The sequence below is a fragment of the Atractosteus spatula genome, chromosome 1 (genome assembly GCF_055471065.1).
Source record: "Atractosteus spatula isolate fAtrSpa1 chromosome 1, fAtrSpa1.hap1, whole genome shotgun sequence".
NCBI classification, from domain to species: domain Eukaryota; kingdom Metazoa; phylum Chordata; class Actinopteri; order Semionotiformes; family Lepisosteidae; genus Atractosteus; species Atractosteus spatula.
Window position 1 is genome coordinate 67,520,598 of NC_142706.1, and position 20,281 is coordinate 67,540,878.

Consider the following 20,281-nt stretch of genomic DNA (forward strand, 5'->3'; position numbering starts at 1 on the left):
AAAAGACACTGAGTCAACCAGGGATTACTTTTGAGACACCTGCTTATATAGAGAAAATATATCTAAGAAAGCCCAGATGGAGTCCTAACCTAACTTTATCGCATGGGTCTTTTCACTAGCAAATGAAAACACCCATCTACTGTATCTATACACAAGAGTTTACTCATAGTGTTGTTAACACCACAAACCATTTCCCTCGTCTTTTCACGCCTAAGTGAGCTACTGACTTTCCTTTTGTGCATGTATAACCTCCGTTAATTAGACTAGAAGAGTTGCAGATCTTCCATTCAATTACAATATTATCTGTGAATGACTGGCATTTACAAAAAAAAACAAGACTTTTTCACTGCCGTGTTGGTGACCTCTAGTGGTCGCCCCATTGTCACCGCATGTTCTCCACCTGATTCTGACGATGTTTTCTTGGGCTCCAGGGTGGATGAGTCCTCCAGTATAAAGACAGGAAGCCTGAGTCTGGTCTGTGCCACTTATCAACTGTTGTTAGGAGTTCCTGTCACATAGCTGGTTCATTGTTTCTGCAACAGAGTTTTTAGCGTCTGGAAAGTCCTTTGCTAGTCATGCAGAAGCAACCATGTCCCTGACTTGGCATGTGTGGGACAAGTTGATAAGAGCGAGTGGCGTGTCTGATCTCTGGTTGTCACTGACAACTCAGTTGCTTACAGGTAGACAATTTTTAAGCTCAGCGCTGGATTTGGGGGCCTATGTCAGGTTTTGGACAAGCGTTTTTTTGGATCTCTCTGGAAAAAAAATTTTTGGCAAACTCTCTGGGGCCTGGATGGCGCTGTGCATCGTGCGGTAATTGCATCCCAAAACTGTCGATCGGATCAAAGGTTGTGACCAAACATTATTGAATCTCATTAAAATGCAGGAGCTTTGATCAGTGTTCTTCATTGTTTCCCACTCATACATTTGATTTGGGAACATGTCAAAATCCGATGCCCAGAGAAGTTCAGATATAGATTGCAGAAATGCTCAGTTGACTCCACAGGTAGGTTGAGGGTTAGCATTCACACAATACTTTGACAATTTTTAAGGTCAGTGCTGGATTTTGGGGCCCATGTCAGGTTTAGGATGAGTGTTTTTTTGCTCCTTTCTGAAATTTTTTTTCGGAAACTCTCTGGGGCCTGGATGGCGCGGAGTACCACACCGTAATTATATCCCAAAACTGTGTCAGTTGGATCAGAAGTTGTAACCAAACGCTATTGAATCTCATTCGAATGCAAGAGCTTAGATCAATGGTCTTGATTAGTTCCCACTCATACTTTTTGGTTCTTCTTTCTTGATCTTTGACATTTTTTATCTGTGCTTTATTTCTTCTAAGGTTAGGCTGAGGAAGCGAGAGGACAAATACTTGTAAATGAACAAATAAAATACATCACCTGTTCAGAGGCAAGACTTTCAACACTAGTGCTGAGCTAGCAGAGGAATTATAGTTTCTACATTTTGAATCTGTGGTAACACAGAGCAATGGCAGGATGCAGCAGGCATTCTTCTTATCTGATCTATGTTTCAAAAGTGTTTGGCATCTATGAGGTGCACCTTGCATAAGATAAGAATATAAGGGCACTAAAAAATGTGATGTACTTTCTGTCTGCTGCAGACACGTGAGCATGATAGGTTTTTTCACACCTGCATGAGAAAATTCCACAGCTTTGATGCGCTGTACAGATCCCCTCTCAGTCACTTATACTGACAAAATCCTTGACACAAGTGCAGTTCTTGAAGTGAGATTTACAACAAAAGCAACAGAAATACTCTAGTTGGTGCTCAACTTGCTATACTTGCAGTAACAGATTTTCCTAATAATATCACTATGAATGTGTTGCTGTTATAAGTGAAAAGTCTCTTGTAATGACCTTTATACATGTTGTACAGTGTGGGAAAAACAGATAATTTCTTGTAGCCTTAACTAACATATTGTATTACATAGCTCTAGATGATATTTACATAGTCCACCACACTGAAACCCAAAACTTAAACAGGGCACAATTCCCTTAGCATTGTCAAATTCCATCAATGTATACATATTCATGAGTTACAAAGAATTTTTCACAGCCTTTGTCTTGGGGATAAAGAGGAACAACTTTAAGGCCTATTATTCATCAATTAATTCTCATCATTCACAGCAGGCACAGCTCTCTGGTCAAAATGTTAGTTCAAATGTGGGTATGTGAGAAGCCACAACAAATATTAGCCTAGATTGGACATTAGTTTATCACAAAAGCCCCCCAGAGAGCCAAGTCAAGAGATACCAACATTCTGTCATTCTGAAACATGGACATTTCTGAGTCTGTATATTTGTGAAACATTTGCTGTACAAACAAACAGATAAACATTTGAGTCACAATATAAAGACTGGAATGTGCTGTCAAGAAAAAGTATATTTTCAGAATGAGTGTATATGATCTATAGCATTAATCTATAAGCATGGAGGAAAAAAAAAACGTAGGTTTAAGCTGTGTGTCTCAGACATTTCCCCCCCCCGAAAAAGTACAAAATATGTGTAGTTCTTAGTTTATTTGATTCCAATCATCTGCAAAGCACATACACAGGAGAACTCCTGTTTTTTAATTAATGACACATACTGTAGCAGCAGCGAAAGGATGACCACACAAATATGACAACTTCATCAAATTACAACCTCACCTCACACTGCAATGTTAAAATTGACCCTTCACAGTCTTGTAGTATGCCCTGAAGCCAGAAATCCCACGGGATTCTTTATCACTTGGTTTTGCTAAACCGCATATTCAGGGAGGTCAGTGTGCTTTTAGCAGCCTCGGCTTCAGTAGCAGCTGCAGTAGGTTACCCTGTGTTAGTCCTGTCTTCGACGTTGAAGAGCATGCCGCCTTTGAGAAGAGGGGCAGTGCTATCAGAAATCTTGGTATAGCCAATGTAGAAGAAATGCGTGTGTATCAAAATGCCTGTGTTGCTTAATAAAGTATATAGAACACTTTTGATCTCTAACTCTGATTTTGAGATAATGATCCGATCCGATCCCAGTGGAGCATGTCTCCCAAAAAATCTCTTCCATTCAGGACCTTCTCTGCGTTGGCTCTTTCAACCAGCCATACCTTACTGCCCCTAGTCTTTTCCTAGTGCTTTTTTGCAATCAAGGAAGACTTCTGTTTATCACAAAGGTACCACATTGTCTGTTTCTTCTGCTCTGCTATAAGAAACATGAATCCTGTTTCTAAAATGTGATATACAATACTACACAGTACAGAGCCATAAACTCTGATGTCAGCTGGACTGTTTTAATGTTAAAAAAAGATTAGAAACATATGACATGGGAATTCAAAATGGATTGTTTACAGGAATGCCAGAGGCGAGCAGTTGTTCGAGTCTTAAAAATGTTTATGGAGTATAATCGCCAGACCTTTGGAAATCCGAAATCTCAGATATGTGATGCATGAAAGCGGACAGCATTGTCACTTGTATGCCAGGCCTGGAACACTTAGGACACCTGAGAATTTGTCAGAATCGGTAGTTTTTCTTTTCTAATTATGCATCTCATGAGCACAGGGGCTTGTAATAGCGTGTAAAAAAAATTGTTTTTTTAGCAGAAATATGCTATTATAAGAGTTTTTAGATTCATTGACACAATTTGCAGGAGTGTTTTTGAGTTGTTGTTTTTTTTGTAATATATATATAACATAAGGATGCCTGTCACATCCTATAACGATATTTATTTCACACCTTATTTTTAAGTATATACCTTAGTTATTAGTATCCTACTGACTGAGCCTGAGTAATTGGTACAAATGTCTACACCTGCTATGTCAGACCCCGCCTTCCAATCTTACATAAAAAAATAAACATTCTTTTTACAGACATAAGGTCATTTGCTATGTCACACATTCTAGTTCTTCATTGTGCAGTTCAGCTTCATGAGGAAAACTTTGACAGCCACTGAGCTTTTAACACCTCCACAGACACCCCCACAATATCTTGTGTGTCCCTGCACACACACATCCAAACACTGAATGCCAACATACTGTCATTCTGAAGCATGGACATTGCATATGCTTCTTGCCTTAGAAGTTTTAGAAGCCATAGAAATCATCACTGACAGCTGTCCCAAAGATGACATCTTGCTCAGGTAACTTGTCTAACTCTTGCTGTACTTCGGGTCTGATTACTTCATTTAGTCACACAGAAGTCATCATCACGCTTGAATGGTGACTGGTACTTTCAGCATCATCTTAGTCAGTAGGTTGTTGTCCATCTTCTATAAACCCTCCTCTGGACAACTTGAATTCTGTCATAGAAACTGGGACTATAGGGAAACAAATTGAGTATGGGGAAAAAAAGACATTAAGAACAACCGGTACAGTTAGTAAATTGTAGAGATTCATTTTTACTGGAATGGATCATGAATTTCTGTGCAGCCTCAGAGCATATTTTTGGAGAATACTGGATTTGCCTTTTTTTCCCTTCAGATTAATTTTCATCTCTGTGCCAAGAACATACCTCCTGAGCTGTTACCTGGCAGGCAAAGACTGACCACACTGAGCCCTCTTCTCTTAGGTTAAGTGGCTGTATCACATTAGCTTCATTGAGTGAAAAGAGGATTTAGCAGTTTCATAAGATGAAAGGTTTTTTAGAGGGTTTATTGATAAGCTTTTTCTCTCGTGCTGGTTAAAGCAGTAAGATCAGTCAGATCAAATGGAAACTGAGAATTTCTCATCAAGGAAAGACAGGAAAGAACATAATATTGCACAAATGAAGAACCAAATGCTGCCTTATCTTTCATGAGACCAATTTTTATTGGAGTACGAAACAAGTTACACCAGCCAAGTTATTGAAGCCAGTACCCTGGATTCTTTCAAGAAACAGCTAGATGAGATCTTCAGGTCATTAGCTATTAACTAAACAGGCTAGACAGGCCAAATGTCCTCCTCTTTTTTGGAGCCTTTGATATGTGTTTATTAAAGAATTATGTGAATGTGATTTGTTTGACTTGTCCTCACACAAAAGAGTACATACTGTACAAATTTACAGAAAAAAAATAGTACTTCAGTGTATATATTTTTAAATCATTATGTTTGCAATGATTATCACTAGATTCCAATTTTGGGGGAAAAAAGGCAGTCACATTAAAATATAATCTTTCTTGAATTACTTGGGCCAATGAATAAACCACAACCTGTTATTTCCTCTGTGTTTTGCAGTGATTTGAAATGGAGTGGCAGTTTCCTGGCTGCAAGCCAAGCTTTTTGGTTGGCATGTTACTGTACTGTCAAGCTTTTACATTTATTAATGCTGCAGGCTTCCTTCAATTCAGTCTCAAAATAGACCTTGTTTTGTAAAAAAAAAGTACAGGAATTGTGTTGGAGCTACAATGCTTAGCTCAGGAGCAAGAATATTTTTTTTTAAAAAGTGTATCGATTGTAGCTATTAATTTTAGTGTATACTGAATAATATATAAAATATCGTGATTTCATATCTGTGAATAGCTTTAGTGTACTTGATTGTGATGCATTTGCCTTTTCCAGAGGATTTTCCAAATCCCAGTAGGACATTCTTTAGAGGTTATGCATTTTCTGCAACAAGTTTCTACTCTGTACACAAATGCTTGTGGCTTCATGAACGATGATATTCCATACAGTATGTGAACTCATGGGAGAGGTTTCTGTTTGGAGTTTTCAACGTTGAGATCATGAAGGAGGGTTTTAGAGACCTAATTCCTTCCACTTTGCAACAATAGCATATTCTAGTATGGCAGGGAAATACCGCACCATAAAACACTATGACTGGCTTTTCTAGCTGTTAGACATTTAACATTTAATCTGTTACGAGTACAGAAGAGTACTCGTCTAACATTAAACATTGTGTATTACTTAGCGGGGCACTGAGGTGTAGGTCCTTAAGTTTATTTTAGGTGTTATCATCAGAATTAGGAATTGCCATTTTACCCAATTAGTACGATTTGGAATTTATTGTCAATTGCAAAATATTATGAACCAGATTTTGATCAAGTGTATTTGAACATAGCACTGATATTTGAATTACTTGAATGGAAAAGTACATTCATGAAACATTGAAACATGTCTTTGGGTAATCAATTGTCTTACAAAGTATTCCTCTTGCTGTCATCTCTTCAGTTGCCTGAAAGATGAGCATGGAAACAAATTGTTCTGCCTGCAAAGACACTAAACAGTTACCTGACAAGTTATTCGTGTTTGCATTTGACAAAGATGTGCTCCCAAGATACTCAACCAGTAAAGCTGCTCACTCCGAGCACAGGACACGGGGAGCTGCATGGTCTGTGATCCGAGTGTTGCAGGTGTGATTCTGGGTTATAAAGACACAGCAGTTACTTCCAGATGGGGGCGGTATACAGCCAGCAGCCATATCACCCTGCAACTCACAACTGGCAACCCACTGAAGCTAAGCAGGTGTGAGCCTGACCAGTACCTGGATAAGAGACCTCCTGGGAAAAACTAAGGTTGCTGCTGGAAGAGCTGTTAGTGGGGCCAGCAGGGGGCACTCACCCTGCGGTCCATGTGGGTCCTAATGCCCCAGTATAGTGACGGGGACACTGTACTGTAAACAGGTGCCGTCCTTCGGATGAGACGTAAAACCGAGGCCCTGACTCTCTATAGTCATTAAAGATCCCAGGGTGTTTCACGAAAACAGTAGGTGTGTAACCCCTGCTTCCTGGCCAAATTTCCCATTGGCCCTTACCAATCATGGCCTCCTAATAATCCCCATCTATGAATTGGCTTCATTATTCTGCTCTCCTCCCCACTGATAGCTGATGTGTGGTGAGTGTTCTGGTACACTATGGCTGCTGTCGCATCATCCAGGTGGATGCTGCACATTGGTGGTGGCGGAGGGGAGTCCCCATTACCTGTAAAGCGCTTTGAGTGGAGTGTCCAGAAAAGCGCTATATAAGTGTAAGCAATTATGAAATTATTATTATTATACTGTAGGCCGATATGTAATGAGAAAACTGGACAGATTATGGCAGACAGGAACTGGAATTACAATTACCTTTTAATAAACCCCCTTAATAGCAGACACCTCTTAATATTTCTATGAATTATTTCAGCATTAATAAAAACTGAAATATCAAAAGATTAAATAATTTGCATACATACAGTATATCAAATTCTGTAGCAGTGAACCCAACCATGTTACCACATGTTACAATATAGGCTTCATTACTGTAACATTACTGTGACACTATACACAATCTACATTTGGGTGCTGGTATTGCCAGAGCTGCTTTACACTTTTCTGCATGTATTGTTTCTAAACAGATTTGAGTGCTTTAACAGGGCGTAAGAAGACTAGCAGTATTTGTTATAGAGATTCAGAGAGATAAGCTGTTAAGAGTCGCAGTCCTCGTTTTATTCATGTCTTTGTCTGGTGAAGAAGGCAAGACATAGTAAATAAAGTCAGATGAAAATAACCAATTTGAGCTCTTCATAACACAGTGGGCTATATATACTGTAACATTGTACTTTTTGTACTTGGTATTTTGTAGTGTAAGCTGTAGGCATTGATACAATACAGATACTGGCTTATTGGTTTAATGTGGCTGTGTCCGTCTCAAGTTGATGTAAAGTTCAGGTTCAAATCTAAATAAAGGTTCAAATCTTAATTGAACATAAAAATAAGAATGGTTATAAATGACAGGAGGCCATTCAATCTATCTAGCCTGTTTGGTTGGAATAAGTTAATTGGTTCAAGGATCTCACCTAGCCATTTATTGAAATAAGTTGAGCAGCTTATTCTATACTTTCACAACCCTCTTTGTAAAGAAAATAGTAGTATTTCATATTCTTGTATTAATTAAGAGAAGTAAAGTAAAGTAAATTCATTTTTTTCTGCAGCATTTGTATTAGTTTATTAATAACTAAGTCCATTACTGTTTTAAGTCCAATATAATCATATCACTCAATATTTGAAATACATGGTGCTTAAATTCCTATTTGAATTCAATTGAGATTTTGGTACCTTATGTTTTTATTAAAAAAGAAACATGAATCAGCCAATTAAAGATGTGACACTGGTTAATTTGGCCAAATTAGTAAAACATAAGTCAGTGTTTAAATCTTTGATGTAATGTCGTTAAGTCAAATGAGACACATTCCAGGTTAACTTCATTATTTTGCTCTTTTTTCAATTGGGTGCTCATTTTTAGTGGGTCAGTATGTTTATATGTTTTCAAAAGTTGTATACATTTTTCCATTCTTTTTGAAAATGGAAAAAAGAACATTTTGCATTAAGAGGTTTTATTGTCTCATTAGAAAAACCTTTATCTATTAATTAAACGTTCTTTGCATCCCAAAAAGTTAGCTACTAAACAAGCTGTTGTAAACACATATGAAAATGCCATTGGGCACAGAGCTTTGCTTTTCTATTAGGAGCAAATTCATTTCAAGAACAGAATTAAAAAACTAGTAAGGCGTTAAACTGCCAGACATGCATTAGTTACTCTCATCTCAGAAACGTAGTTATACTGTACGTGGTAATGATAGCATTATCTTCATTGTGCATAAAACATTAATGCTCTCATTGACAGTTAACATGAAGTAGTTTCTGCTCTGCAACACAGCACTTCTGCAAAAAGATTTTTTGTTATAGGATGGACTTTCCCAGTCGCAGAAGAATTCATATTTGGGCTTCTTTAATACAGTACATTGTTCTTCCTGGGGGAACAAGTCTTCAGAACTTTGTGACAAGCAACCTGCCTCACTAATTCAACTACTTCTATACCAGCAACCCTGTTATAGTGAGATTACTTTATTAGCCATATACAGTTTCTTGCATTAGGAATTTGTTTTTTCACATACCCCAGCTTGCTCTCCATGAGACACACAGACGCACAGACAGGGAGAGAAGCTTGGGGTCAGAGCGCAGGGTCAGCCATGTATACAGCACCCCTGGAGCAGTTGGGGTTAAGGGCCTTGCTCAGGGGCCCAACGGAGTAGGACTCCTCTGCCGGCTGCGGGATACGAATCAGCAACCTTCCAGCCACAGGCGCAGATCCTTAGCCCCAGTGCCACATTATCAATCCCCTCGTTATGTTTATTACTATTTGATTTGAGCTATTTTGCTTCTCAATTCAGATTAATTTAAAAATAAATAAACTTTTGAATTTTAGCTTTAATATGTTCGTACAGTGGCATAAAAATGCTTTGCTACAGTCTTTATTCAGTTGGTATGGAAAGATTTTTCTTTTCTAAAAAGGGCACGTATATGGTTGCTTTGAAAGTCTGTAAAGCATTGGCTTGTTATATTGTGCATCCTGTAAAGTAACACCATTGTTTCTTTTCCACGGGCTTTCAGTTGTGTGTCATACTGGAGCCTATGCAGGAGCTGATGTCCAGGCACAAAACCTACAATCTGAGCCCACGAGACTGTCTGAAAACCTGCTTGTTCCAGAAGTGGCAAAGAATGGTGGCTCCTCCAGGTATTTAAGAATCTTTCACAAAAACGCTCTCTGCCTTGCACAAACCTGTTTCAGCGCATACCCTGCAAACCACATTCCCAAATCCTGCATGGCATGCATCTTGAATCTTTGGCTTGACCGTTCAATCATGACAAATGATTCGTCGTGTAATGTGTGTCCTGTTGAAAAAAAAAAAACAGCAGAAACTTTGTGTGAGGAGCAGTTAGATTCCTCATTAAACACAGTCAGCTCTAGACATTAAATATTAAAACACCCCAGTTCCCGCCGTCCTCGAAGCAGCAAGGGAGATGAAGAGGTTTTTCAGCACAAAGCTGTCATGAAGAGCAGAGCAGTGCGTGCTGGGAAAAAAATAACTCACTGAACACAAAAATATCGAAATAGAGAAAAGGAGGACGTTGAAAATAGATGCTGGCTTCAAATTCGTAACAGCTTGCAACTTATCATTTTTTTTCTTTCAATTAAAAGTGTTTTTGAAAATAATATGGAGTGGGAGAGGAAATACTTTAGTAGACCTGACTGCATACATATTATTAATTCATTCTTTGGAGTAAAAAAAATTCATTTGAAAAACTGTATACAAAGATTGATTTTATTTTGCATAGGCATTACCAGGTGACTTGGTGGCACAATGATTGGCACTGCTGTCTCACAGCGCTGGGGTGCTCTCTGTGTGGAATTTGAATGTTCTCCCTGTGTTCACATGCCTTTCCTCAAGGTGCTTCAATTTCCTCCCACAGTCCCACAGTCTAAAGACATGTTAGTACGCTAACTGGCATCTGGGAAAATTGGCCTGGTATGAGTGTGCGTCTGTGTGTGTCCTTCAATTGACTGGCATCTCACCCAGAGTGTACCCCACCTTGTGTCCGTTGCTTGCCGGGATAGGCTCCGGCAGACCCTGTACTGGATTAAACAGCTAGAGGATGGAAGGATAAGCTTGCTCTACCCTTTGAAAAGTGCAAATATATTCCTTCCTTGTGAAACAAACTAAATTACACAAATTCCATCATAATAAAATCAGATTAGTTAGTGTCTGTGACATTGTTTCTCATCATTGGTTGCATCTGTGATTTTTTAGTACATGGGCTGGTTTGGTCTTGTTTTCTTTTTAGCATGTTCCTTTTCATTCACCTCATAACTGGAACATTTCTGTTTTTGTGAGGAAGGAAACAGGAATCTGTTGCTGATAACTTCAAACAAAGACATGGAAATCCTACTCTTTTCTTAGAATGATATAAGAATAGATTTCTCACAATTCTTTTATGTAGGGATTTTACAGGAATATTTTATAGATATATTTCTTTAATTTACAAGGCTGTGCACTGTTTTGTTTGCTTGTTTAGATGTATTTGTACAGTAGATGTCTTGTAATGTGAAACATAAATTGTTAAACAGACATGGATTTCATAATACTATATGGAAATAAACAGTATTAATAAACTAGTATAATTTTATGTTTTTGGTTACATAAATAAAATAGGTTCCTGGTTTTGTGTCTGTCATTCAGAAGATTTCAAAACATCTCCCTTGGTGTGATTAGTAAGAACTACAAATATTTATCTTTCTTATAATTCTGAAAACAAACTTCTTAGTTTGTTCTGTAATTATTAAATATTATTGTATGGTTACAGAGAAATCCTGTTTCATCTGTGGATTAAATGTTTACCAATTAACATTCAGGCATAAAAATAATTAGCATTCAGACTTAAACATTTTTCCATCTGGCAAATAAATGAAAGTTTTTGACTGGACCACCCTAACATTGTTTCAGCCTAGTATCAGTTATCATCATAGTAATAATTTTAGCTTAACTATGTTCACTTAATAAGAGGTATTTCTTATAAAATGTTAGGCTTTAAAAATTTAATTTAAATCATCCACTTGAAATGTCTTTTGCAGAATTGATCAAATAACTTCAGTTATGGACACTGCAACATTTAAAAAATGTATTGGTCTCAATTTAAAGTTTAGTTTCATCTTCATTTTTATCAGTTGTCATAATGCAGATCTTTGTGTGTTGCACAGTTTAATGGACATTAATTACTTTAATAAATAAAATTCCCTCTGGCTCCGATTTCAGCAGGACATCCACAGAACTTCAAAACGGAAATTTTCCCTACAAATCACAAAAAAGGTACTTTTTCATCTTCTAATCCAAAGTGTAATACCAACAGTCTGATCTCAGTGGAACTACTTTCAGTCACATAGGGAAGGTTATGGATTACATCATGAATGCTCAATCGTTATCTGATATTTCCATAATTTATTATTTAATATTTAAATGAAAATTATTCTCTCTGTGGCTATATCTGTGTGAGTGAAATATTTCACTCTATTCTTTATTCGTTAATCTATCACACATTAAATCAAAATGCTCATTTCTGAACAGTTCATAAGTCCTGCAAGTCCACAGCGATACCGGATCAGAAAGCTATTCATAAATGAGGCCAACTGCGACTAAGAACAGGATACCAAACATGTTGTTCTTCCACTTAAAAACATTCAGAAGCAATAGGAAGACACACTGCTAAATGAATGGGTGGAATGGTGCTTGAAAAGAATAATAAAGTATAACATTCAAAATTCTTTATTTTTCTTTTAGCTTTCTGTTTTTGAGCATTTATGTTAAAACGTTGAACTAACTGTTCATTCTTACTAGTGCATGTCTGGGGAGATGTTAAAATACTACTTCTGTACACATGTACAGTACATACGAGAGGAGGCTGTGTTAACTATGTGAATAATTACAGTGGGATAATACCTATGTTTACCGTCCAAACGCAATGATTTTATCACACTGACGTCTCTATTGTTATACTGTATGTCAATCCAGACCTGCCGTGACTTTGGAAGCCCAGCTGTACTGGCTCTTGCTGCTGCATGACTGCATGGTTTTATTTTCCCTCTCGGTCTTTCTTTAGCCGAACCAACAAGACAAACAACAACAAAGAGGAGAAAACGGAAGAACTCGGCCAGCAGCGCTTCCAACAGCAGCGTGGGCAACAATGCCAACAGCAACAGCAAGAAGCGGAGCCCGGCCAGTAACTTCAGCCTCTCCAGTCAGGTACCTGTAAGCATCCTCTCTTCTCTTCTAGCCTGACCCCTGCAGGCACACGGTGGGCTGCTGGGCCGGTTTCTTCAGTTTGGAAGTATCTACAGGGTCTGTCTTGGTGGCTGGCTGCTCAGAGGTGCACAACGACAGCTGTGAAATAAAGCTTTCAAAACACAGCTGCATTACTGACATGATACTAGTTGAATTCCAGTCGCTTTTCATGAACAGTTAACTTTAAGTTTGCATATATATATATTCGTTTTTTATATTTGACTGTGACAAAAATTGGACAAAAACATTATTTTTTTGTCAAAGTGGGAATTAACCTCTGTTGTTCCTTGTTAATTTTTAATGTTTAACTCGGCTTAATTGCAATAATAACTGTGCTATGAACTCTTAATTTCAAAGTGTTATCTCAAAGCACCACACTTAAATGTATTTATCTTTTCTTCATTGAATTCGACACACTTGCGAGTTGAAAACTAATAGCAGTGGAGGCTTACTGTCTACAAACTGTTTTCTGTCCTTAGGCAACATACATGGAATTTAGTCTAAGATTTACATTAAGATAAAGTCTCAAAAAAACTTAGTTTTTTGCCTCCATGCGGTTGCATATAAACATTCCAAGGAACATGATTTCGGTGAGCATTCCTCCACATTGAAGAGCGGATGAAAAAAAAGAAAGTTTTATCATGTCTTGTGATATCGTTGTGGGAATGAATTCAGAGACAGCAGAACTTCCATCGCCTCCTTAGTATTTTCATCAGGTGATTTTTTTTTCTCCTTCCTTTCTTAATTCTCACCCATGGCAAAAAAAAAACACTAGACTTGCAGTCTGTGTAGATGTGATCTGCTGTGGTCTTGTCACATATTGAAATACTCTGTGTTGTTATATCCTTCTTTTCCCAGTTATGCATGTAAATTAACTTCAATGAAGAGATATCGGGATTCGTAATCCTTCTTTATAGGGATATACTTTGTGTTCAGTTTGCAGATTTATACATTAAAAGCATGAGATTTCAGCTGAAATGTGTGTTGAACTCAGAGATATGTGCATGAAAAATATTTTGTTTTTTTTATTTTCTATTTAAATATTAACACCATCAGGATCCTTTATAAAGTTAGAAAACAACAGGGCTTGGTCCCTCATTGTCTGTACTTTTCCAAGAGACTGTATAGCTCCTGCAGTCAGGATCCCTTGAGGGCCATGAGGTTTCAGCCATTACTCATTGTCATATTTATTTTGTAAAATCACAGCCTGTAACAGCATTCACACCCCCTCTTCAAGTGTTGACACATGTCCTGATTGCAGACAGAGTAACACACTGAGTACACATGTCGCACGTCTAGTGGTCTTGTCAGAGAAGTTGTACTTTTGCAGCTGAATGCAGGCCTACGTGATTTCAATAACACAATAGCAGCCCCGCATGATGTTGATGGGGATAGGAATTATATTGCTCATGCAACACTGACCTCTACTGGTAATCTCTACTCATACACATTGAAAGGGATTTTGCATTCAGTTCCAAAATCGCGTCAGTGATACGTAAAATGTTTAAAAATAAAGACGTGCTCTGAGTAAACATAGTTTCCTCTTTCAAACAATTCAGTACGAATGACACACTTTTTGTAGTATGGAAGATTGCAAGGGATATTGTATCATTTGTGCCAACTTGACACTTTTACTAGTAAAGTGATCATTTGAATGTGAATTCATGTTGCTGTTTACTTACAGGCAGTTGCTAATGAGATGAATAGTAAGCATTATCAATTTAATTGTAATTAGTACTCTCAATCTTCCTAGCTCACAACACCAGCTGGACAGATTGGTATATTTTCTGCACAGATTGGCTCAGAGTTTCTTTACTGGGGTAGGTGACAAGACACCGTACAATAACAGATGGCAAATTCAGGGCTTGTTGGCAATCAGCAGGTTTTTGCTAATGACTTAATTAGCTATGCAAATTGTCAAATCAGTGTGTATATTGTTATTTAGTGAAAACCTTACCTAAATTAATTACCATAATTAAGTAGCAGAACGTCAAGTGTATTGGTGGTGGCTGGGGGATTTGCTGGCTTGCTAACAGGGAGAAGGATCTACCGTCTTGGATAAACAAACTTGTTCTACATTTCTTCCAGCAAAGAGAGCTTGGGGAATTGAGCGCTTTCATACCAAGTCGAGACAAATGATCAGTGAAGTGTTTTCTATTTAGCCCCTGTTTCATTTCTTAGATGGCAGTGCCATCCTGTCCCAGGATGCAATGGGTGACACAAAGCAGAACAAGTGCCTGTTGGCAGTACTCAGGTCGCACTTTTCCTTTGGTCCTGACACCGATCTTGAGTAAACGTGTTTGCTTAAAAAAAATTACAGAAATTGAATACATCACCAGCCACAAAGCACATTAAGGAGGAATTTTTAAAAAGAAAGCTGATACAGATTTAATTGCCAGTTAAATATGTCTTACAGATTTCACATAATCCAGTAGCTCTGTTTATCTTACAATTAAATTTAGCATCAGTAGGAAAAATTGAAACCACTTAGTTTTTTTCTTCAGTAATCTTATGAAATCCTGACCAAAAAAAAAGAGTTGGGCCTGAGGAATTGAGTGTGTCGGTCAGTTAGTGCTCTCATTCAGAATACACGCTGAGCCCTGAAATTTGTTGCCTGGGATATGTAAATATCGGACCTTGGCTGGGACCAGAAATGTGATAAATCAACCTTTCCCCAGTGGTAGTACAATTTGCTGGGTGCCTGTACGCTTGCCGTGTTGTACGGTGAGCGTACAGGACGTGTTTTGAGAAATTGTGCGGATTCTTTCTCCTTCCCTGGCTGGACCTGGGCGGCACTGGGGCGGAGCACGCCTTCCTCGAGACTCTGAGTTTCGGGGTTTAATTCTAGCCTTAGGCCTTGAACCCCGATGTGGGGTTCACGTGGTCTCCCTGTGTTCACGGGGGTATTTACCAGTTGATTCAGTTTCCTCCCACCTTGCGAGGACACGCTGGCTAGATGTGATAGGCCTCCCCACCTCTGAACTGTCCCCTTCCCTGTGACCCTGCAGTGGCCTGGCCTCCTGTCCAGGGGGAGAGCAGTGCGCCTGTGTACGCTGTCTCTGTCTCATCTGGCTTCAGCCCTCAGCAGGATGAGTGGCTTGTTGATAATAGATGGGTAGATAAGGAGGTTGAGGCGATTTAAAAAGAAAAATAATCACACAATTTGGAACCTGTTGCAATAGTACTATACTGTATATAGTACGCTATACCTTTGTGCTATGCATTGAAACCACTTACAAGAACTGTATAGTTTTACAAACTGCATGAGTCTGCCTGAATATTTCCATACTATGAGTTTATCATATTATTTCATCTCTGGATATCAGTGGGTTGACATACTGTAGGTATACTGTACATACAGTAGGTATTAAAAAGTATACAAATTTCACGTAACCTGGATCCATGACATTTGTTATCAAACTATTTACATATTTCACATCCTCGCCATCTTCACTTTTTATTCATCCATCATTGGATGAAGGCGATAGACAGAATGTTATGAAGGCACCCCCAAGATTGTTCTTCAATCTTGTATCTATAATATGTTTTATCCAGTTTTCTCAGGAAATGTTATTAGCTTCAGACTATTATATGATATCATAGGAGGTCTCTGTGGAATCCCTCTCTTCTGGGATTTTTATTTTGCTGTGCATCTGCCTCTTTGATATTTTTAATGTCTTCACTCTTGTAATAATGCTGTATTTTGTGCTCTGACGGGATATTTCTTTATCTGTCTCTTCTTCTGTGTATTTATTACACTTCCAAGCATAAATCTTTCTAGGCCTTTTTGCACCATTTATAGTTTCTGTATCATTCTTCCACTTATTAAATCACGAAGAACACACAGATTAAGTCATCCTTAATATTGTAAAAGCACTCCCACCCATTTTCGTGTTGTTCAAACTTGATCAAGACATTCAAGAGAAAAGCAGTAACTTCATTTTATGTTCAGTCATTGAAAGTAAAACATGGAAGCATAAAACGAACAGTTACAAGCTGTACCTTAAATCAGGGGTGTTCACAAGACTTCCAGTCTCGAAGAGCGGGTTTAAATCTGTCTTAGCTAAGCTATCACTGGCCTCTCAGCCACATCAGAAAAAATAGCCACACACAACAGCAGAGTAAAAGTCTGCTACAGGCCATTGCATTAAGCTATTAGGTTGGCATGGAAACTGAGGTATTGCAGGCTTCAGAGGCAGCCCAGTAAAAACCACTGTACACGGGGTGATTTTGTAGTCTGCAATGTGCTGTTGCAACAGAGCCACCCCATCTACTGTATGATGAAAAAATATTTGTTAACCTGGAAGGAACAAGTAATCTTGTTTAGAAACTGTTGACAGCAAGAAATTCGAATAAGAAGAGAGCAAGTGTAGCAGGTAATATTATGTAGTACAAGGCAGTGCAATTACCGAAGACAGCTAATACAAGTGCTTGTGTTATTCATGTACACCCAGTCTAATAATCCAGCATAGTACTTATTCAAGATCATTTTCATAACCTGCTTTATCCAGTGTACAGGGTCATGGGGAAGACAGAGCCTAACCAGGCAGCAGTGGGTCCCCCTGGACAGGACACCAGTGCATCACAAAGCACACACACTCACACCAGGGCCAAGGGTGCTGGAGGTGGCCAAGGGCTTGTTACGAGAGCAAACTGACCCGTGTGCCTGACTGTGTTGGCAGGACGTGATGGTGGTGGGAGAGCCCACACTCATGGGCGGGGAGTTCGGGGACGAAGACGAGCGACTCATCACGAGGCTGGAGAACACCCAGTACGATGCCGCCAACGGTATCGATGACGAGGAAGACTTCAATAACTCCCCCGCGCTGGGCAATAACAGCCCCTGGAACAGCAAGCCACCCAATACCCAGGACAGCAAGCCAGAAAGCACAGCTCCCCAGCCCTCCCAGTAGAGTCACCTTGAACCTCGGCCACTGGTGGCCTTTACTGCCAGGGCCGCTCTGAATTCTGACAACACACTGTACTGGGTGTCACGTTTTGCGCTGTACATGGTGTTACAAGGCTTCTTAAAGATTTTACAAATAAATTCATTTCCTTGTAATGCTGAAAATTTAAAAAGGGACTGCAGTATACATATTATAAATACACATTTTTACATGCCACTCAACAAACTGTTTAATTTAATTAGCTGGAAAATAGAAGTACAGTACTTTCCCCCCTGTACTTACTGTACTGTACCCCAGCTGGGAGTCTTGTATCTGAAGGCAGGACTTTGGAGTCTGAACAAACCAGCGGCCACAGGAGTTTTGTGGTAAGTCCAGCACACACATGCTCATCTAATACCATCGTCTTGCTCTTGGGTGTAGCTCATTTGCTACTGCAGGTTAGTGTGGCTATACAGTATCTTCAATTCTTTCAGAGTCTTTTTTAACAGGAATATTAGAAAGGACCTCACAATAAAGGGTAAAAATGTTTAAGAATGTTGATCTCATAGTATTCCATTCAGAGGTTTATTACACAGTACAGAAAATCAAATTTTTAACAGTTTCTCATTTTTAAGCTAGGATCGTGTTTATTTTGTAAAGGAAAAAGAGGATTTCTTGATTATTTTCTTTGACAACGTGCTTCCAGTTTTACTGCATTCATCTTACTGGATTACGTTTTTAACTAACTACATTGTGACACTCGTGGATTTATTAGAAACTTCTTTGTATTTTGTTTTTACATTTAATTCAACATTAGTTTATTTTGTTTCTGTCCCACTCCTCTCCAATACACACAGCAGTATTTTACTATGATTTTGACCTTGTAAGTATCAAGTAATCATACGAGAGCACTGTAAAACAAACATAATGTCAGCATCTTTGGTCATCCGACAGTTTGAAAGGTTCCTTTGTAAACTGTTTTTCTTTGTAAATCAGTCTTCAAACACAGTTTCCCAAACTGATACTGGTTAAAAGCCCAGTTTCAGAAAGCAAGCTTGAATTGTTTTTAGTTTCTTGTTTTTTAGTTTTTCCCATTAGTGATCTGTACGTATGATTTTATAGCAAAAGAATCTGATAGTGATGCCAAATTCTAATATTTGTTTGTTTTTAAACTAATGTTTTGGATTTGGATTCTGATATTCACAATGAATGTTGTTTAGTTTTGCAACATGTTCATGTGAATGAACCCAGAGAAATCACGGGAACATGTGATTATTTTCCAAATGTTTTTGTTAGTGTCATTGATATACTTAATAATCACTTGGATAGTGCTCTTCAGAAGACTGCCCATGTGAGTCTGGCCTTGTCCTCAAATACATTGCAGGTTTTTAAACGTAATTTATTGTGTCCCTCATAACAGCCAACCCAGTGTATAGCCAGGCTAAGAGCTGTTCCACAGTCCTTGAATCCTAGTCTGTTTCTGTCCTGTCTGCAATTTCAGGTAGCACTATAGCATGACTCTGCTCTTAACTACACCTCATCAAATACCTGCATCTCCCCCTCATCACACCTGTCTCAGCTATCAATGAATAAGAGTATTGCTAGTTGCAGCACCTCACCAGATCAGTATGATTGCCCAGCCAATTCAGCTCCTTGCCACTCGTTCAAAGCACATTGAGCTTGCGTCTTTGAGTCGCTTCTATCCATTTTCTGTAGCGCAAACAAGAAGACAGGTATTTGAAAAGAGGTAATTGTGAAATATTTTTGTTTTAAAGAGATAAACAAGTGACTTTCCTTGAATCCTGTCCATTTTAAACCTATAAATAATGAGAGGTTCTGACCTTCAGTTTGGGACCACTGATAAAAGGGTTGAAGCTTTGTAAATAAGCTAATGATCCAGACATTTTTAAAGCCATGGCACTCATTACTTACAAGACAGCTGCATATAAAGGCTTTTGTGTTTTTTTATCGTACCTGATTTGAATCTGATGTTTTATTAGTCCTTATCAGTATTGTCATTAATTCCATGTTTGATATTTTTGCAAATAAAAGAGAATCAGCTGTCTTTCTTCTTTTTTATCTTTGTGTATTTATGTGAACATTTGTAAGGAAACTAACAAATTTCAGAATTTGTTTCATCTTCGTATTAATATTGTTCAGCACAACATGTAAAATACTAGCAAAATGTCTTTGTGTCATTTCTGATGTATTTTATGTATGCTTTCTCATTATGTGTGCCAATAAACTGTGGTTACAAGAGATATGCACCTGTTTTTATCATTTCTCTTAATCATTAACAGTGTTCAACACAGGCCTTCACCTCCTGAAGGAGAAGAGGACTCAGAATCTAAGTTTGTCTAAAAGCTCAATTGCTTGGTTTCATGATAATTTTAAGAGTGCTGTTTGTTGGGAATGTGTTATTGGGGAAATAAATGGAGCTCTTTTTATGTATTGTGTTTATATTTTGCATTGTATATATGTCCCTTATTAATAAATAAAAAAGAAATTGGTCAAAAAAAGACAATTGAGTGCTGATCTCAAAATGTTGAGCTGCTAGCCCTTTGTTCTGAATAAAATATATATATTTTTAATTGAATGTTGATTTTTAAAAATCTTAGTCCTTACGTTTAAAGTATTATTTAGAGTTTGCTACTTGATGTTAATTCAGTATATGTGTGTATAGCATTATTAAAATGTTTTTTTTTAATTTACATAGATAAGACTTTATTGATCCCGAAGGGAAATTGAAGAAATTACATGCTCTATCAGTTATGCTACAGAATTAAAAATATTAAAATACTAAAATATTGTAGCATGGACAATAAACACACAGAAGAGTGGGAAGGGAAG

General features: G+C 38.1%; 1 protein-coding gene across 5 annotated transcripts in view; it reads left to right on the forward strand.

The window, feature by feature from the left end:
- Window positions 1-19,692, forward strand: part of ldb2a (LIM domain binding 2a) — a 119,887-nt gene extending 100,195 nt beyond the window's left edge. The window contains exons 6-9 of one of the 5 annotated variants that reach the window (XM_088917858.1): window positions 9,322-9,445; window positions 11,523-11,576; window positions 12,364-12,512; window positions 17,228-19,692. In XM_088917858.1, coding sequence (XP_088773984.1) covers window positions 9,322-9,445; window positions 11,523-11,576; window positions 12,364-12,512; window positions 17,228-17,458 — 558 coding nt within the window. In that variant the 3' untranslated portion in view covers window positions 17,459-19,692. The remainder of the gene's footprint in view (window positions 1-9,321; window positions 9,446-11,522; window positions 11,577-12,363; window positions 12,513-17,227) is intronic. The other 4 variants (XM_088917875.1, XM_088917866.1, XM_088917885.1 and 1 more) reach the window with 4 other exon arrangements.
- Window positions 19,693-20,281: the final 589 nt, after the last annotated feature.